This window comes from Phyllostomus discolor, chromosome 7 (assembly GCF_004126475.2).
Source record: "Phyllostomus discolor isolate MPI-MPIP mPhyDis1 chromosome 7, mPhyDis1.pri.v3, whole genome shotgun sequence".
In the NCBI taxonomy this organism is placed as follows: domain Eukaryota; kingdom Metazoa; phylum Chordata; class Mammalia; order Chiroptera; family Phyllostomidae; genus Phyllostomus; species Phyllostomus discolor.
In genome coordinates, this window is record NC_040909.2 from 443,259 (window position 1) to 463,322 (window position 20,064).

At 65.6% G+C, this 20,064-nt stretch overlaps 1 protein-coding gene across 1 annotated transcript in view; it reads right to left on the reverse strand.

Annotated features, from left to right (window-relative positions):
• Positions 1-20,064, reverse strand: part of LOC114501801 (contactin-3-like) — a 112,401-nt gene that overhangs the window by 14,468 nt on the left and 77,869 nt on the right. The window contains exons 10-16 of the mRNA XM_036031499.1: positions 19,404-19,533; positions 16,998-17,148; positions 8,068-8,195; positions 7,128-7,303; positions 2,316-2,433; positions 1,262-1,420; positions 1,011-1,160 (exon numbers count right to left, since the gene is read on the reverse strand). Coding sequence (XP_035887392.1) covers positions 1,011-1,160; positions 1,262-1,420; positions 2,316-2,433; positions 7,128-7,303; positions 8,068-8,195; positions 16,998-17,148; positions 19,404-19,533 — 1,012 coding nt within the window. The remainder of the gene's footprint in view (positions 1-1,010; positions 1,161-1,261; positions 1,421-2,315; positions 2,434-7,127; positions 7,304-8,067; positions 8,196-16,997; positions 17,149-19,403; positions 19,534-20,064) is intronic.

The following is a 20,064-nucleotide window of genomic DNA, read 5'->3' on the forward strand; positions in this document are numbered from 1 at the left end:
CCTCGACCCAGTGGTGGCTGTACACACACATGCCCAGACCGCACCCTCCCGCCCTGTGACCCGCTGCCCTTCCCGACCCTCAGCCAGACGCCGCGCTCTCACGGGCCGGGAGGCTTTGGGCTGGGGAGCCCCGGGCACTGCGAGAACGCTGGATCCCTGCCATCCGGTCGGGCCCCGCTGTGCCCACGGTGTCGAGAAAGTGCAAAGCCCACAGAAGACACGCCCTCCATGGGTCACGTGAGTGAGGGCAGCACCACTCAGACAAGGTCCCCTGCATCCCCAACACCTGGCACCAATTGATCCGTGTCATTCCCAGTAAAATGGCATCGTTGAAATTGCTGAGACCTGTGCCATGACTCCTACGTGGCTCTATTCACAGCTCTCACTGACGGGAGAACTGTATTTGAAACATCATTTTACTTAATACCACCTAACATCACAGACTGCGCAGGGAAAGCCTCCTGGTCCGCCCAGACGCCTCCGTGACGTGACACCGGGCACAGCTGTGATGCTCAGACGCTTCTGTGATTGTGAGCTGGCCTGACGGCTGCCACGAGCAGCCTCCCCACGTGGACAACATGGATGACTCCCTCCTAACGGAACACGCACGGGGCCAAAACGGGCCCCTCAGTGACAGCCTCCGCGCGTCCCCAAGCTGCTGGCTCCCCGGCGTCACTGCCCTCCCCCCTGCCAGCGCCCCCGTCTGGGCAAACGGCACCTCCCCCATCCGCAGAGTGACTGGGCCGGGGGTGCTTGTCACCGCCGGGGACGACACTGTGCTCGCTCAGCGTGCACTGACAAACACCGTGGTGCACGGGACTCCCGGACACGCCACACGGCAGCAGGTCTCTGACACACGCCGCCCGGCCGTCCCCAGTCCTGCCGCGGGGGGTCGGGTCATCGCCACGGTGCACCGCTGCGGCGGGACCCCGCGGGCCTGGGCACCAAGGGACAGGGGACCCGCGCCCGGGGGACCTGCCACCCCGTTACTCAGGAAACGGAACACTAACCTGCCTCTTCGGTTCTTACTTTTTCTGAGGGTAAACTGGGCTCTCCGCCTCCGAGTCTGTTGCTGGCCACGACCCGGAACTCGTACTCCACCCAGGGGCTCAGCTCGACCACCGTGGCCGTTCGCGTGTTCCCGTCGAGCAGCCCGGGCACTGCGCGGGGCGGGTCAGAGGGTGAGGGCCCGCCCTCGGCGCTCGGCGGGGACCCACCGCAGCGCGCTGCCCGGTGCCGGCGGCGTCCGCCTGCCCCGTACCTGTTGTGGCGGCCTGCCAGCCCACGGAGAACGGCGTCCTCGCCTGGACGGAGTAGGACGTGACGGGGCTGTGGTTGTCGGCTCCTTCTCTCCAGGACAGCCGGGCGGTGGTGTCCGTGGTTTCATCCACCTTCACGCCCTCGGGCGGCCCGGGGGGGCCTGCGGGAGGCGGGGCCCGTCGGCGGGGGGCCGTCCCTGCACGCCGTCCTCCTCCACCACCAAAGGGGAGAGCACGCCGGGGGCCCCGATCTCAAACCACCCGGACGGGCCCACTCACCTGTGATGAAGCCCCCCCCCCTCCCCCCACACACGTCTGTGGTTAGAGCTTCAATCAGAAGGTGAGGCAGTAACTCCGAGGTCAGAGCACCCCTCGACGGCACACGGCGCCAGCTCTGGGCCCCACTCGGGACTCCCGCTCCTACCCACATGCAGCGCCCTCTCCTTTGGCTGTGCAGCCGGCCCCTCCGCCCGCTCACGGGGAGGACTCGGGCGGCCCGGCTGCCGGGGCTGCTTTGCTGTCTGGGGCCGGGGTCCCACCCAGTCCAGCCCAGGAGCAAGTCAGCACCTCGGACAGCAGCTCCGATCCGTAGCCTCGGGCATCCTGGGAGGCCAGATCCTGCCTGGCTCACTCGCACACATGCAGACACAGGTGCGCACACACGTGTGCATATGCAGATGTGTACACACGCACACATGAGTGCACACACACCCACTCAGAATCATGCACACATGCACACACTTGTGCACGCACATGCTCACATGCACCATCACTGTTCCCTTGCACAGCACACACGACCGCTGCGTGACTGACAGCTCACACCAGCCAGGCAGCGGCTGTGATCGCTTGTCAGCGGGAGCCTGTGTGAGGGCAGCGCCGACAGTGCCATTCCTGTGGACCCGCACCCTCCCCGACGGTGCTGCCACATTCTCAGGGGGGGGGGGAGGGGGACTAATCGATATCTGAACCCGTGGGCTCCCCCCCTATCCCGAGATTCCCGCATCGGGGGGGCTCGGGCGAGACGGGAAACCACACGCGGAGGGCGTGGAGGGCTACCTCGGACCACGAGGTCGGCGGCCGACGACACGCTGTCCACGCCGCTCTGCACCACGCAGACGTACTGCCCGCCGTGCTGCAGCTGCACGTTCCGGATCAACACGTCGCCCGACGAGCTCTGTGGGGCAGACACGCGCTGAGCACCCTCGGCTTCGCAGGCCCAGAGCACCCTGAGGGCTGTGGGTGGCTCCCCCCACCCCGGGGTGGAGCCTGCACCCTGTAAGGAGACTGCGTGGGGGAGACGGAGGAAGCCGGGCCCGATGGAACGTGGGGACATGGGAGCCGGTGAAACCCCGGCCGGCTGCAGAGGGGCCGGGCGGCCTCTGGGCATTGCCGGTTCCAAGGACAAACGGGGGCAGGGGTCACAGTCCCAGAGTCGTTTCCTTCCGCCGGGCGACCCTCGTCTGCAGACCCATGCTCAGCACCCGCTCCCTCTCTGCTCCGCGCCCCACCTCTGCACAGACCTCCCGAGGAGAGGGGGGAGCCTGCCGGTCTCGGGGGAGAGGCGGCCGCAGGGCAGGGGCTGCCGGGGTCCAGCCACACCGGCACTCGCACACCTAAGGGTGCTGGATTGCGCTTCACCGCAGAACACAGGCACCGTCCACATGAACCCCTCACACGGGGGGATCAGAACGTTTCCGGCCCTGCAGGGACCGGCCGTCCACCGAGGGGCTCCCGGTGCCTCCGTGCTGGTCATTGGGGCCCACGTGCTGGGCTTTCGGAGCTCAGCTCAAACGGCCCTCGTCTTAGAAGGACGTGGAACCACGTTCACAGAATGACTGACCGCAGGCCGGCACCACACATCAGTCACAACAGGGGTTGGAGTAAAACGGTTCGGAAAGCAAAGCCGTTTCCAGGCGACCACTCACGGGAACATCTCTAAGTTGGTGCAGGTGAGGAAGCAACTGTGTATCTGTGTGTATCTTATTTACGAAAAAGGGAGTGTGACTCAGTTTCCCTAGGGCCCAGGGACAGATGGGTGCTGCCGCCCAGCTCCGAGGCAGCCCCTACGGTCTCCCGAGGGGCAGCTCTGTGATGGCCGCCCCCACCCTCAGGCCGCCCCACGGGCCGCACCCTCCCTGCAGGCTGGCCCCCCGAGTCCCGGGAGGAGGCAGATGCAAGGTGATTGGTGGCCGTCATTCGATGATAATCCAGGAGCTCTTAGCAATGTCATTGCTGCCACGCTGAACCTGGTTTCTCCCTCCCCGCCTCTGTCTCCCCCTCAGCGGGGTTTAGGAATGTGTCCCCAAACAGACCCTTCCCTGCTTGCTGCCCCTTCAGGGGGTCTGCAGGTTCCAGGGGCTCCGTCCGCTCACAGCAGCTGGATTCCAACTTCTGGAGAAATCTCTGTGTCCGGAGAAGCGGGAATGTTGCTGCTAAACGCGACCGAGGCACCGTCGTCGCCACCAGCAGTCCCCTTCTTCCCTGAAGGGTCGTTCAGCAGTTTGGGGGGCGCTGGGCCCTGGGGACCGGGACACGGCTTCCTGCGTGTCCTGGGAGCGGAGCGGCCCCTTCCGGGCACACGGCTCTGCTTCTTCACTCTGTTTGGCTGGAGGCCGGAGGGACGTCATCGCCAGCTGGTGGACACACCAGACCAGTGTCCTGCGGAAATGCGGTGGGGTCGATTCCGGGGAGACGGGATGTCGTGACCTTTCACACCGCGCAGCGGGGAGAGGGAGGGGCTCAGGGCCACACGGCGACGGTAGGGGCCGCTGATCACTCCTCCAGCACCGGCGTGGCATTGGACGGGGGAGCCCAGGCGAGGAAAACGCAGCCAAAACCAGGAGCGACGCCCCCCTCCGTGTCCCCCCTCCCAGGAAAGCCCACCGGCGCTGTTCCTCTCCCCGTGGCTCCCTCCCTCACGCTGTCGTCTCTCCGCGCGGCTTCAGGGCGGGGAGCCCACGCAGGGCACAGGGATCCGCGTGCCTGGGAGTGAGTGAGTTGTTTTCTCGGACCCGGGAAGCTCACTGAGCAGAGGTGAAGCGACCTCCCCCGGCACGGACCCCGTGCAGGAGCCCAGAGTGAAGGGGGCCCTGGGGGTCTCCTTCCCAACGTGGGGCCACCAGCCTTGTTGTCGCTGGGGGGGGCGGGCGGGGGGAGTGGGTGTGTGGACCGGGCGGCCACTCCGGAAGCTGTTTTGGAAGCTGTTTCGTTGCCTAGACGACGGGACGTTCGCAGGAGTCCGACCCCGCCGCTCCCCCTGAGAGTGTCCCCCGAAGAGGAGTGCACCTGGCGTCGGGAAGCACGTGTGTGGGCGGGGCCGTCGCTGCCGCCCCTGTCGCAAAACTTGGGTGTGCACCCCCTCCGGGCCCCCCTCCCTGCCCTTCTGCTGCATCGGGGGTCAGGCTGTGTGTGAGGCGGTCCCTCACCCCGGCTTCCCCCCGCCCCCGGCTCCCCCCACAAGTCTGACGGGGGGCCGACAGTGAGGGAGGGGGACTTGCTCATCAACACTCCTCCCTGCAGAGCTGTTCTGAGTGACTGTAACAAAAACCCCCAAGTCTGGCCCGGACACCCCCCTTCCCCCCAGCAGCCCAGTGTGAGCCCAGGAGGGCGCAGGCTGATCGGCCACGACCGCAGACGGGGGGGGGCACCCCACGGCTGTCCCCACGCTTCCCGGGGGCCCCCTTTCCCTCTCCCAGGTTCCCCGAAGGGAACGGGGACCAGGTTTGGTGTGAAGGTCGGCGACCATTAGACTATTTTCTGGTGAAAAGCTTGATCTGAAGTTTCAAAGTCCATGTAAGAAACACAGTTTAAAAATCAGTTTTTACTGTTAATAAAAAAGTTCCTGATGTTGACGGCCACGTTTTAAATCGCCGTAAATGAACCGTTCATCCTTCCCTTCCGCGTCCATGGTCGCATCAGTTAGAGGGCCCCATGAAGCACCACGTCTGGGAAAGCGAACGGATTCCCTTCTGCAACTGGGGCATGAACCCTCAGCCAGCGTGACAACTTCAGCGCAGCGATGGAAAGGCCAGTGAGTGCACCCCCGCCCCCCGCCCAATGCACCCTGGGTGCGTCCCCCCGGCTCACTGCCGGTCAGCACCAAAGCAGCTGGGCGTCACGGCTCCACCCCAACGGGAGGGAGAGATCTGAGCCAACGAGAAAACCAACCACTTTCCTTAGACATGGAGACGTCACAGACACACCCACAGCCTCCGACACGGGGGAGACGACAGGCTGGGGGGCCCTTCTGTCTCGGGACGGCGCTGAGCTCCGTGAGCAAAGGCACAATCCTGGTGGTGGTCCCCCGTCCCGTGCACGCCGTCTGCATTCAACCCCAAGGCCAGGCCACTGCCGGCACTCCGGGCCGTGTGTGCAGGAAACGCCCAGCGGGCGGACACGCAGACACACGCAGACACACGCAGGGTGGAGGCCTGCAGCTGGCAGTGGGGTGGTTCTGGGCAACGGGCGTGAGGCCTCTTTCTGAAGGAATTAAAACACCCTGCAGTCGACTTTGGTGACCGAGGCAGAATTTGGTGACTGTGCCCCAACACTCGGCTGCTCACGTGGAGTCGCTGCTCCGTGGGGCACATGAGTAACGCCTCAGGGACGCTGCTAAGGACACCGGCACCCGCACTGCAGGACCAGCCAGGACCGGCTGGGACTGGCCTCCTCCCTGTCTGGGGCTGTGTGGTCCCCCGGTCATTGCCCTTGTCGGACTCGCCCCCGTTTCCCACAAGTGGTCTCTCCAGAGCAGAGAGCTCCCAGAAAGTCTGCAGCACCGCATGGCGGGAGGGGCACAGAAAATTCTAGAAACTGTGCAGAAGATACAAGGAAAGGGGGAACAGGCAGTCCACCATTGCAGGCAGTGGGACCCGGGCTCCTGGGTGAGTCCGAACACAGGTCCCGGCTGCTCTGATCATGTCTTGGCCTGTGGTGACCCCCGACTGGTGGTGACCCCCTGACCGGCGGTGACCCCCGACCGGTGGGTGCGGCTGGTTCTCGGACCCTCCTCTGCAACGTGCTGGTCGGGCTGCAGCCTCCGGGAGACGGTGCATCACCAGCACCAGGCACTGCCTCGAGGTTGGTTCTCCGCAAAGTCTGAACCCCTCCTTGAAACTGCACTTCTTTTTATTTGAACTTATTTACTGACTGATTGATTGGAGAGAGAGACAGGCAGGTGGAGAGAAACATCGATCTGCTGCTCCACTCATGGACACACTCGTTGGTTGGCTCTTGCCTGTGTCCTGACGGGGAGTCGAACCTGCACCCTCAGCGTACCCGGATGATGCTCCAACCAACTGGCCTTCCCGACCGATTCCCGGTCGGCGGGACCGTCACGGAGGAGGAGACGACGGAGCACCGGACAGCACCTGTGTTCTGCTGGAGTCTCGATGACGGCCCTCCGCAGCCCGGCAGCGCCCGGCGGGTGAAAACACGTTTCAGACCCTCGGCCTGTGTGCCCGGGTCACGGCAGTGCCGCCGCTCGCGTGGGGGCCGCCGCGGGGCCCTGTGGAGGGGGCGGGGCTCACTGAGACCGAGGTGCTGCCTGGCCAGCCTGTTCTCGGGCGGTGGACACCGTGTGTGTGTGGACGTCGTTCCTCCCGTGGGCGTGGGCGGCCCCCGACAGAGCCGCCCGGGACGGCGGGTCTCGGACGCCACGTTGCACTGGAACCACACACTCCAGGTGGCGGCAGACGTGCTCACGTCCAGGTGGTTCCCAGGACGCCGTTGGGTCCTGACAGACCTGGGAGCCCTGGGTCACGCGGGTGACGGCGTTTCTGGGGCCGCCCAGATGTGCGGTCAGCGGCCTCTGCACCCACGGGGCCGGAGTCTCGAGTCCTCAGGGAGCAGGAGGGGCCCACGACTTACCCCGCCGACCTTCTCCAGGTGGGACCCGGCCCGGCCGACGTCCGCCAGGGCCCCGTTGAAGTACCAGGTGAAGGTCGCGTGCAGCAGCGGGTCGTGCCGCGCCTGGCAGGGCAGGAGCACGCTCTCGCCCACGGCCACGTCCATGTCAGGCGGCGCCACCGTGATCCGCGTGGGCTCTGGGGGGACGGGGTTCGGGGCAGAGCGTCACCACTGTGTTTCGGTGGACATGGCTTCCACCGGCAGATCGCTGGTCTAGGTCAGGGTGTGTGTGTTTGGACATGCACACGTATGTGCCGGTCTAAGAGAGTGTGTGTTTGGACATACATACGTGCTCATCTAAGTTGGAGCATGTGTTTGGGCATGCACACACATGGGCTGGTCTGTCAGAACGTGTGTGTTTGGACATGCACACATGCTGGTCTAAGAGCATGTATGTTTGGGCACACACACGTGATGGCCTAAGAGTGTATGTTTGGACATGCACATGCATGTGCTGACCTAAGTCTGTGGATATGTACATATGTGCTGGTCTAAGTCGGAGCCCATCTGCCCCGTGAAGGCTCCCACGGTCTCCCCTCCCCACGGCCCCCCTCTCCCCGCTCCCTCCGCTCGGCAGCAGCAGTGGCAGCAGCAGCAGTATCGGTGGAGGTGGCATCTGCCCCCCGCGCCCTCCCCTCCTCCTCCCCCCACTCTCTCCATCCCTCCCGCCTCCCAAACCCTCCCAGTTTCCTCCCACCTGCTGGCCGCGCCCTCCCTGCCCCTTCTTTCCTACGTCCGCCCTCGTCCGCCCTCGCCGCCTGCCTGCAGCTCGGCGGTTTCCCTCACTCGTCTCCGCTCCTTCTCTCCGAGACTCGCCGGCCCCCTTCTCCACGGGGCCCGGCCCACTGAGACCGCCCCCTCCGCCTGGTGGCGCCCCACAGCACCCTGCCCGCACACCCACCTGTGACCACCAGCCGCGTGGAGTCGTTGGCTCTCCCGAACCGGTTCTCGGCGAAGCAGGTGTAGGTCCCCGCGTCCGCCTTGGTCACGTTGGCTATCCTGAGGCCTCCGTCTTTCAAAAGAGAAATTCTGGAGGAAACGCAGATTGGACCAGTGAAGGCCCGGCAGGCACATCCCCCCGAACACGCAGCAAGGTTGTAAGCACAAGTGCTGCCTCAGGCTGTCCCTTTCAAGGCCGCGAGGCCAGCTGTCGCCTTCAGGAAATGGAGACGAGGAAACGACGTTTCCCGTGCACCTGCCGGGGCTCCGACTCCCGCCGCCCGCCCCCACGCCCCGCCAGGACCTGCCCCAGCACCACTGGACAGTGGGCCGGACCCGGCGGATTCTCCCATCAAGTAAGTGTGAAGTACTCTCCGAAACACACGCCGTGGAGGTTTGGAGAAAGCAGATACGAGACTGTTTATCTTCAGCTGGAAACCGTGTACCAGAAATAGGAAACCCGCTGGCCTGTCCTTAGGAGCCTGGAGGAGGCGTGTGCGGCCGGAGAAACCCAGACTTTGACGGGAGAGGCTGGCGTGGTCGCCGGGGGCTTCTGCTCAGAAGCCGGGCTCCCTGTTGGGCTCCTGCGGCTCTGGCATCCGAGTCATCAGTGAGGAACCCATGGGTGCTGGGTGCTCTGAGCCGGGCAGGAGCCCACCTGCCGGGGGGCAGGCCCCGGGCGGTGCAGGGAGTCCCTCCCCCCACAGGTGCCCAGGTGGGGTCCCGCCCGTGAGGCCTGCTCTGGGGACACGGGGGGCGGGGGGACACCCAGGGGGTGGCGGCCGCAGGAGAGCCTCTCAGAATAGGCGTCACTCAAGCTGAGAAGCAAGAACGAGGAAGGCCAGCCGCCCGCCCGCCCGCAGCCCCACCCGAGGATCCCTGTCACCCCTCGTCGCCCCCCTTCACTGTCTCCCCATTCCTCTAACTCCGTCACCTGCACGACCCGCAGCAGCACCTGGGGCTCAGCACTCCGTGCTTGTCAAGGGGACCGACCATGTGGAGTGCTGGGCATGAGAGGCGGAATCCCGGAGACCCCTGTCCCCCAGCCTGTGTGCCGGCTTCACCGCGACTGTCGGTGTGACCTGAGCCGCCAGTCACGGCTCTGGGCCTCGGGAGCCTGGTGGGGGCGGGCTCACCCTGATGGCACAGCCGGGTGGGAACCAACGCGGCCACGCTGGGCTCTGCTCTCTGAGTACATCTTCTAAGAGACGGATGCTTACGATTGCCGGTGGGAGACGCACCCCCAGTGCAGGGGTAACGGGGGTGATGACGGCAGGTGTGCAGGGCAGACGGAAGTCGGTGAACGGCACCGGAACCTCGGATGCCGGGTGGTAACAGCCCCGAGGTCAGGGGCCGCTGGCTCCGAGGAGAAGGGCGTCGGAACCCTCATCTCTCAGCCACCCCCGCTCTGGGCTTTCCTCCCCCAAACTCGTCTGCATCAGCCACGTGATGTATGGGCTGGAAGATTTCAAGGACAAGGGCAGCAGAGAAGGTACAGCAGTCGGGGACCCTGCGTGGGTGAGCGCCAGGCCACCGACACTCCCCACGGGACCGGCACCCGGGGTCCGAGCCACGGTGTGGCGCGTCTCGCAGCCCACGGACAGTCCCGCACGTCCGTGAGCACCGGCAACAAAGGGACGGTGTCACGACTCCCGGGACACCTTTCCAGGGCTGCCCAGCGTGCCAGACACGCCAGGAGCCAGATTTATGGGACAGTGACGCGGTGGTTTTTCTTTCTGAAATAACTGAGATCCGAAAGGCCCCTTAGAGGACATTTCTCGTTTTAAGGGTTTTATAAAGCTATTCTCCTAAGCAGTTCGCGAGACCCAGGCAGCAGCCCGTTGGGGACACGGTCAAACCCTCACGCAGCAGCAGACAACCTGCCGAGGCTCTGAGTGCCCGGGCACGCGAGGCGGTGAGAACACACGTTACTAGGAAACCCGTCCGGACGGCTCACGCACAGTGAACCTCGGAGGAAACGCTGGTTTAGGTCCAAAGGGGGCTCCGAACTTGACACTGATGTTCTCTGCCCCGTGACGGGCTCACGAGTCAGACCCTCGAGGGTGGAACCTCCGGCTTCGTTGCCTGCCCTACACCGGGAGCCGGTGCAGACCTGCCGCCCCGGAGCCGGGCACGTGGGGTGCGCGGGGCCAGCCCCCGAGCTGCACAGACGCCTGGGGATGCTTCTCTCCAGGCAGGAGCCAGACCTGCCTCTGGGGGGTCAGAGCCCCATCACTGCAGGGCTGCCCCCTTCCTGGGCCCACCACCCTGGGGTGCAGCTCACCTGCGACCACACCGCCAGGTGTGCTGTGCCAGCTGGCACCGCACCCAAACGGGGAACCTCACCAGCTCAGGGGCCCGGAAGGAGCGGGTTTGGGCTGCTGACACGGGGCACGACCTTGAGGTCAGTTCCACTGCGAGGTCATTAAAAACAGATTCACGGAAGTCAGCTAAGAGAGGGGTGGTCTGTCTGTGGGTCAAGGGTTCCGAGTCTCTATGTGCTCAAAGACGCCCGTGGGTCTCATCAGGCCTCGCACTGTCTTTCAGGGGCCGAGTTAGCATCCTCTCCTCACGGTGCCCCCCCAGCAGGCAGGCGTGCCGGCACCCCGTGGCCAGGAGGACTCGTGCGCCCCTGACCGCTGCCTCCTCCGGCACCTCGGGTTGTGGAACCGGCTCCTCCGTGAGCAGAAGGCTCTGGGTCTGCACTGAGGGTTCGGACCGTGGGTGCAATTCTTCCCCTGGAGCAGCCTCGGGCATCAATTGTACGGGTGCTTTTCAAACACCATGAACTTCCCAGTTAAGTAAATTAACACATAGCATGAAAACTTAGGTGCCTAACAAAGTCTTAAGTCAGAGTTCAAGATGTCTCTTTCCTTAGCATTTGAGTGTCAAAGGCTGGGTAAACACTTTTTTCAGAAACAAAATCAATTCTCATACATTCGAACCCAATTACAGGGGTTTTCGGGATCACAGGCCCACGAAGGGCCAAAGGCTCTGGTCTTCCCACAGAAACCGCTCAGCCACGACGGCTGCGTGAAGACAGAACCTCAACATACCACAGAGGAGACCGGGCAGGGGGAGTCCAGCCACACAGCGGAGTTTCTGAGGGTGTCAGGCAGCGAGACCTCCCGCTCGGTGACGGAGCACGGGAGTGCGCACAGCAGGCCGTAAGTCGGATGTGCCGCGGCCGGGCCCCAAGTCCGTCCCCCTGTCCCTCCCCACGTCCGTCCCCCCCGTCCCTCCACCCGCCCCGAGTGCGGCTGAGGGCTGCAGGAGGGGGTGCACACTAGAATGGCACCCCCCACTGCTGATAGGAAGCCTCAGGTAGAAATCTATAGAGAAATCAGTCTCACACGTTTCTGAGGAACGGCAGCAGTGAATTAAACAAGAAAACGATAGGTGCGTGGGGACAGGTGCAGGAAAGCCTGGAAGACTCTTCCACAAACGCCTGCGGGGTTCTTGCCACGCCCTGGGCGCGTTCTGGAAAACCAGAGGGGTGAGGAGGTGCCCGACCCGGGGAGACCGACACCGACGGGGACCCGCGTCCCGCAGGCGCATCCGACCGCCCGCTGTGACCGCCGGCGGGGGGCCGTGCATCGGAGCTGCCCCCTCCTTCCCTCCATGGCGCCCTCGGGCCGGCCTCCGAGAAGCCGCCGACCCCCAGCCGCCCCTCGCCGGCCTCAGGGCGCCCTCCTGTCTCTTCGGCCCTCCGTCTACACCACAGCCCGTGCCCGCCTGGCCAGACCCTGGCGCAGCCGGCGTCCGCCCCTCCACCGACGCTGGCTCCCTTTCTGGTGCAGCCATGATTTTGTCGCGGTCCCCGAGGGCCCCGCGCCGGGACCCGGCCCCTCTCATCCTCGATTCCTGTCACGGCCCTTTGCACACAGCGTTGGGGACACTGCGGTCCTCAGGCATTCGGGCTCCCCCCTGGCTCCAGGAGTCCATCCTCTCCCTGCCCAGGCCTGGGCTCCGGCCGCCGCTCCTCCTGGGAGGTGGTTCTTCCAGCCCCCGGCCTGGCCTGTGGCTGACCTCGGCCTGACCTTCCAGCGCTCTGCCCGAAGTCACGTCCTGCAGGAAGCCGTCCTCAAGACGCCCGACGTGAGTGTCCTCCCGGCCCCTCTGTGCGCCTGGGTGCCTGCCCCCCCGCAGTGCCGGGCCCTGCTCCCCACGGTGGCCACAGCCCACCCCCCTCCAGTGCTCGCTGTCCTGGGACCCAGGGAGTCTGGCTGCCATGGGGATTCTCCGGGAGCCGAGGGACCCGCAGGAAGGGGGGTCTGCACCTGCCCGGCCCGGGGCTCAGCTCCCAGCTCGCTGGCTGGAGTCGGACTCCATCTGGGGGAGATCTCACCTTCGTCACCGTGTGGGACCCTGAGAGAGCCGCGCCCTTTCCCCTCCAGGCTACGCAGCCCCTTGTCCCTTCTCTCTCGCCTGTTTGTTCACCTGCACAGACAGACCCTTCGAGACGCAGCCCCGAGGTCACTGCCCCTCCCTCCGCCCCCAACCAGGGCCGGACACAGCCTCTCCTTGGTCTCCCCACGGGCCCCTCGTGGACACCCCGACTGCGGACAGCTGGCAATGTTCAGATTCCTGGAGGCCATTGCTGACAGCATCCCTGTTCTCTCCCCAGGTGTCCCGGTGCACAGAGCTCCGAGGTCACCTGGGTGCAGCTGGTGGCCGGGTGGCCCGCATCCCACGCACGCTGTGGGGCCCCAGGGGGGGCTGGTGCTGGATCTTGCTCACACGTGCGAGATGGCAGTGCTGGGTATGGCCCCCACGCTGCGTGAGGGTGGGATGAGCAAGTGGACAGCGTGGGTCCCTCCCTGCAGACAAGACCCAGGACTCGGATCCCTATCCAGCCAGACCCGGGTCCTCACCCGGGGCCTCACACGCACGACACACAACCCTCACTCGTTCCGGAAAGGCCGGCGGTTAGCGATAAACCGGGAGGGAAGGGGGCGGGAGGCGTGGAGGGCTCGCCGAGCCACAACAGGCCGGGGGCCTGAGGCTGGCCCCGCCCACACCGGTCATCGGGAGGGGCGGCTGGGCACGGGAGGGAGGCGGAGGGGACGAGCGGGGTGGGCGGACGGGTGCGGTGACCAGGATGTGTGAGGGAGAGGGGACTCCCCTGAGAGGAGGGAGACAGAGAGGGGGGGGGCCAGGAACCGTGAGGCGGCAGCAGCAGCGAGGGGCGCAGGGGGGCACGGCTCCGCAGACGACGGGTCCCCCTTCTCCAGTGCAGAGCTTCGGGGTGTGGGGCGGGGGGTGCCAGGCCGCCTCAGCCCCAGCTGCTCTCTCTCTGACCGGTCTCCGCCGACAGGCGCAAGTTCAGACTCCGCCCCGAGCGATCTCACTGAGCAGATGGCCCCACGTCTCCCAGACGGCCAAGGGCCCCGCGGGGAGCCCTTCAGGGGGTGAAGCCGCGCGAGGAATCGGAGGGAGGTGGCGGCGGAACTGTGAGCACGTGGCTGTGCGAGGGGGCCCAGGTGTCTGCCCAGAGTGTAAGTCACCTTCCCTGCGTGTGGCTCTGCGGGTCTTCACAGGTCAGGGGGGCCGCGCCCACCCCGCGGCAGCCGAGGGCGGAACCGTCCCCTCGTCCCGAACCCCCCGCCCCCCGCGGGCCTCCCACCTGCCCGCCCCGCCCAGCGGCGGTGGCTCTTCCCTGTCCCCAAGCTGCGCCTGGCCCAGGGATGTCGCAGAAACAGGGGCCCCCGGCCTGCGGTGCTCGCTGCCTTGTGAAGCCGCTTCTGACGACGTGCAAAACGATACACGGAGAACTGGTCGCATTTCTCAAACCTGGTCCGCATCGTGGTCATTAGCAGCTGGAGGAAATGCGGGCCATTGATTTCCCCCTTTTAAAGGCGTTCAGACGTCCGAGTGTTAAATGCCGCTCAGAACGCACAACGAGCCGAGGCCGCCGCGGCGAGAAACCTGCCCCCCCGGGACAGGCAACAGCACGTGAGGGACACGCCCTTTCCGGAAATAGCCGGCTGGTGCGTTTCAAATGCCAGGGGAGGCCCAGAAGAGCTGAACATCCTGTCAGACGCGCCGACGGGCGCCCCCTTCCTGCCCACGGGGCCCGGTTGCGTTCTCTGGGCCTTTTCCGAGCCGCTCGCTGGGGGCAGGGGGAGCACCTCCGTGTTCACTCTGCAGCCTCGAGGACGGGGGTTCGGGGCCCTGCGTGGCTCAGAGAGCCTGCTCCCCGCGGGGGGGAGACGCCCCTCTTCCTCCCAGTGACAGAGAAACCACAGAGCAAAGACGACGACGACCATGAACCCCCGACACGGCAAAACCACTTTGCTCCCTGCTGGTGCGCGCCATGGCCCAGCGCGGGCTGCCCGTCCCCAGGCGAGTCACGCGGGCCTGTGACCTGAGTGGACAGCGAATCCGTCGCTTGTGAACTGGGGCCGCCAGACACTGGGACGGGACCGGACGCACGGACCTCCCCCTCCGATCCGGGTTTCCTTCCCATCCACTCTGGGGCGAGGGGCGGCCCCTCCCCGGGGCCCCGGGTGCTGACCGACAGGCACCTGCCAGGACGACTCCAACTCCGTCATCCACGGCCAGGTGCCTTCCGCCGCCACCCACCTGCTCACTGCACCTGCATCCCACCTGCGGCTCCGGCCTCGCCCCGGAGTCCCCGACTCCGTCAGCCTCTAGGGGCACAGACACGTCCGGCTGGGCCTTGAAGGGGCGTCTCTGACTCAGCCAGCCACAGCCTCTCCGGGGCCTGGGTGCCTCGTCCTGCTCCCTCCGCTCCGCCTGGCCCCGTCTGCCTGAACAGGTGGGCCCCCCTGTGCACCCCCCCCACTGGGGCCCAAGCCGGACACTGAGGACTCACCCCGTCTTCCTGCTTCAAATCCTCAACCAGACCAGCACCGTTGTGCCGCCGATTCAAATACCCCCCACCCCGCCTCCCTCTGTTCCCACCGCCTTCTGTTTCGTTCAGGCTGCAGTTTGCCCCTAATGGGGCCCCCACCCCCTCCCAGGCCCCCCCCCCGCCCACTGCCGCCGCCTCTGTGGTGTTTGTGAACAGAAGTCTGATCCTCTGGCTTGGCCACGTGGACTTCTGCTGCCACTGCCGGTGGCTGCGGAACTGGGTCCAGACCCGGCATTCAGCAGCCAGGCCTCTCAGTGAGAGCCCTCTCCCCACTCGGCCCCTCCCACGGCCCGTCCCTGTGGGGGCAGGCAGCCTCCGTCACTCGGATGCCCAGGCTGTGGCTGCGGCTGCCCGGCCGCTTCTCCTGAACCTTGGCCCCCGCCCCCCTCCCTGGGACGCTGACTTCCCCGGAACGCCGGCCCTCTCGGGGAACCACTGAGCACCCCGGGGCAGCCCTGTGTCACCTCCTCAGACCCTGGAAACTGAGCACAGCAGCATGGACCACTCTGATGGTGCCGGGCCCACCGTGGGCACAGTCGGAGGGTCTTCAATGGCGTGACGACACTTGTGCGGGGAGGCCGGGGGGCGCCACTTGCAGCCGAGCCCTTCACCTGTGCCCGGAGCAGCCTTCGGGAGACCGGCCGGAGCTAATCCCTGCACTACCTGCTCGCTCGAGAGGCGCTCTCCGCCTGAAAGCAGCCACGCTGGTGTCTTCCACTCGGCTCTGCGATTTAGGGGTCTCGGCGCCTGAGGTCCCCGTGACAAAGCTGGCACCACGCGGCAATAGATGCTCGCGGCCCGGGAAGGCAGTAATTACCCAAACGCACGCTGTGACTGACACGGGGCACGGGGGAGCGGCCCGCGGGACCCCACAAAGACACTGAGCTCTCGGGTATTCTCTTCTGGTTTGAGCTCTGAAGGACGCTATAGACGGGGAAAATCAGACAGACAGACACGGGGACAGGTAGATGGACAGATGGACAGGTGCAGACACGTGTGTGTGTGTATCCGTACACACCCACACGACACATTCACACATCGGCCTAATCGCAAGTGCACTGGCTGCCAGCAGCCCTCACGGGAGGCTGGAGAAGGCTCTCACACTCATCACGAGTCTCTTACTCGCCGAAAACCCAACTTCATCCCCAAAACCACCACCACCGCCGCCGACAAAGACACCCCACAGCACCTGTGAGTCCCCAGTCTGGCCATCGGCACCCTGTCGGCCACCTGAGCCTTCTCCCCTGTTTCCCAGGGTGTCCCTGAGTTCACTGTCCCCCCAAACAAGCTTCAGAACAAGCCCCTCCATCGCCCCAGCGGCGTCTGGCCCGCGGCCGGGCGGGTGACCTGTCTGTGCCCAGGGGCTCTGCGTGGGGCCGGGAGGCGGACCTGTCTGCGCCCAGGGGCTCTGCGTGGGGCCGGGAGGGGGACCTGTCTGCGCCCAGGGGCTCTGCGTGGGGCCGGGCGCGAGGGAGCTGCAGTGGCGGGTTTGGAAGACGGACGACTCTCGTCCCGAGGGGCTCGCAGAGCCGCGCAGCCCCTGCCGTGGAGGTTCCGGGACGCCTCACGTCTCACCGAGACGCCCCTCCCTCCCGTGCGCCACGCGCTGCGGCCGGTTCAGGACGAATCAGGGAGACCGGGCTGGAAATGGAGCCGGGAGCCCTGGGGGGACTCTGTCAGCCCGGCCACCGGACCCCGGACGGGAGGGCAGGACCGCAGGCCCGAGGGGGACGCACTTGTCCTCTCAGCAGGAACCTCGCCGGCGGGCGGGCTGCCTCCACCTGAGCCCTCCCCAGCTGCTGCTCTCGGGGGGCCGAGCCGCCGGTCCCCCCCACACCTGGACTCCTGGGCAGTGCACCCCGCTCACCCCTGCCCCCACCCCCTGTGTGACATCCCCGTGCTGCTCCCCAGCAAACCCGGGCTGCTGGCCGGATAATCGGAACGACCGGCCTTGGGCTGTTCTCGGGCGACAGGTCTCTCTAGGGGGGTGGGGGGGGGGCACGGGGGGCAAGTACCTTCCGCTGTCCCGCACGGCCACCTCGCCTCTCTTCCAGGAGGACCGGGCCCGGGGCGAGGCGCGGGGCCGGCAGTCCAGGGCCACCTCGCTGCCCACCTGCACCTGGGCCAGCTTCCGCATGGGCGCGCTGGAGAAGTCGGGGGCGGCGGCTGCGGGGGAGGAAGAGGAGGAGAGAGGAAGAGAGAGGAGGAGGCTGCAGGTCTGGCCCGAAGGGTCTGCGTCCCGCACACCTCGCAGGGGGCTCTGGACGGCCATCCGTGAAGCTTCCGGGTGACGGACGGACAGAGCCCCCCAGGGTGGGTCTGCCTGACACGGGTTTCCGTGGCCCACCGGTCCCCGGACGGGGTTCTCCGCCCACTCCTAACCCTGGGGACAATCAGGTCACGTGGAAACCGCAGCCGTTTACTGGGGAGCTTGAGGTCGCTCTACCCTGAGTCTACAGGAGCTGAACACATTCGTCAGGGGACCAGAGGAGTCTCCCCCGTGTCACCGAGGCAGCTGCCACGGCCTCAGGCCGGGCCCTCGGCCCCGAGTCGCACACGGAGGCCGGGTGCCGGGTGTCGAGTCCTCTTCTCCCACATGAATGTCACCGAGACCCGCCACAGAGTGGCCCCGTGAGCCCCCGAGTCTGGGGAGCGCATCATGACGTGCGTCCTCACGGGAAGTCACAATGTCACCCAGACGCCAGCACCTGGGTCACCTGGCGCAGACGCCAAGTTTGTAGTAATGTGTGCGGGGGACTCTGATCTGGGAGCATCTGCAAGTTCGTTGTGTGTAGGGAGGGACCGCAGGAAGGACGTCACACCCTCACCCAGTAACTCCTCCTCCCGCGGCAAGTGTGGGGGACATCCGGGGCCTAGTGCGCTTCCCAGGCCACCCAAAGCCCTGTCTCACGGGCAATCACAGGGAACGCGACTTGTTTTTGGGAAGTGGAGACCGCACCACGAATTACACCGTCCACAGGACGGTCCACAGAGAAGGAAGGCACCTCCGGAGGTTGTGGGCCTCACAAATGACGATTCTGAGAGAATCAGTTTTACTGAAACAAGCCAAAAGGACCTTTATGTCTCAATAAAATCATAAAAAAACCATATCTGGCATTTTTCCCCAATAAAAGGCCACGCGGCGTGTAGGGTAGGGACGCATCGTGCCTGTAAGGTGAGGTCAACACGAGAGCAGCTGCACCTGGTCCTGAGACTCCCGCGTGAACTCCTGTCCCCACGCCACACCCCTGCCAGTTGGGGGACACAGGCCAGCTTCTCAGCAGAGGGTCCCCCTCCAGGTGCCGGGGACGTACGTCTGTCCTCCAGACACTGGGGCTGAGAGACCCGCTTTCGTTAAGTCGGGATTTTTCGAGGTGAACTTGACCTTTGGGGCTGGGTCGTTTGCCGGGACAGCTGTCCTGCAGGTGTTTCCTCAGCCAGGAGCACTGGCCAGCGGCCCCCTCCTCTGCCCAGCACAGCAACCAAACACGTGTCCAGTCACTGCCCCGGGGGCAGCACCGCCCCCAGCTGAGGAGGCCAGGCAGATGCATCAGGACCCTCCTTCCTTCGGGCTCCAGGACGTGCAGACTGCGGTGGGCAGGGGGACGTGGCCCACTCAGGCTCCGTGGGCCGGCCGCAGGGCTTCCATCGGAGCCACTAAGGAAGCCACCTCTGCCCCATGGACCGACCACGGTGATGCCAGTGCGTGGGGAGCAGCACTTAATGTGGGAACGCCGGTGACGTGTGGGTCTGGGGTCAGGCTGCGCTCAGATCCAAAGATTTTTTTTCAACACGTGGACCTGCAGTCCACCCTTCCTTCCACCCTTCCTTCCTTCCTTCCTTCCCTCCTTCCTCGTTCCCTCCCTCCCTCCCTTCCTTCCTCCCTTTCCTCCCTCTTTCCTCCTCCCTCCTTCCTTCCCTCCCTCCTCCCTCCTCCCTCCCTCCCCTCCCACTTGTGCCACGCTGTACTGCACTCTCAGCTGCAGCCGGGTTTTCAGGCCTTTGCAGCGTAAAGCGTTTTTCTGGCCAATCGCCCTAAACACGACAGGACGTGCTCGCCATCCCCAGGGCCCGAGGTGCAGGAAGAAGGGCATCGCCGACTTCCGCTGCCGAGCCTTCGCTACGAAACCCTGCGCCTTACCTGGCTGGCCGCTGCCGGCAGCCTCGCGGGAGAAAAGGCAGCTGCGGTCAGACCAGTGAGAGACTCGCTGGAACCGGGGGCGTCCCCGGCGGCCCCGCGGCCTCCTGCGGCCGTGACCCCTGCCCTCCTTCGGAGTCACCGGGGTGCACGCTTGGTCGGGAGCCCCGACAAACTCTGCGGGGACCTCGTTAGGGGCAGGGACGTGAAAGTAGGTACTTCTGCTGCCCGCAAAGCAGGGGATCTAAGGAAAACCAGGACGACCAGAGGAGCCGCATCTTACCCACGACCTTGAGCTCGGCACTGGAGTAAATGAGCCCGTGCTTGTTCTCCGCTATGCACTGGAACATTCCAGAATCTGCCACAGTGAGGTTCGCGATGGTGAGGGCGCCGTTTTCTATCTGAATCCTCTCCTAGACGGGAAGGAGAGGGTCTCGCACGTGGAACCCACGGTGCCGTCTCAGCAGGAGAGCCACCACCACCGACTAGCGTGGGGTCGCACTCGGCCCGGGACTTGAACTTTCCCGCACGTGGAAATGGGGGAGTGACTTTCACACGACAGCCACACTCCGGAAGCACCAACCAACACCCTTCGGGCCGACAGCGTGCCGCTGAGACATGTCACCGGGGCGGGGGGGGGGAAACGTGGCCGTGGTTCACGCTCCCCCACGGCTGACCCCAGGGACGCAGGGAGCCACGGCTTCCTCTCGGCAACCAGAATGGTTTTCACCGTTTTTAAACATCGACCGAAGACGTCAGAAACTGTGAGCGCTGGGAACAGTTCTGGTCTGGGAAGCCCCCGCGCGTGAGGGGTCTGGGGCGGCGTGGAGCATCACGTGTGGAAGCGTGAAGGGAGACCAGTCGCTCTGCACTCGGGTGAGAGCGAGCAGAGACCACGGGCCCATGGGAAGGAAGAGACGGGAAACACACACTCGGGGGACCAG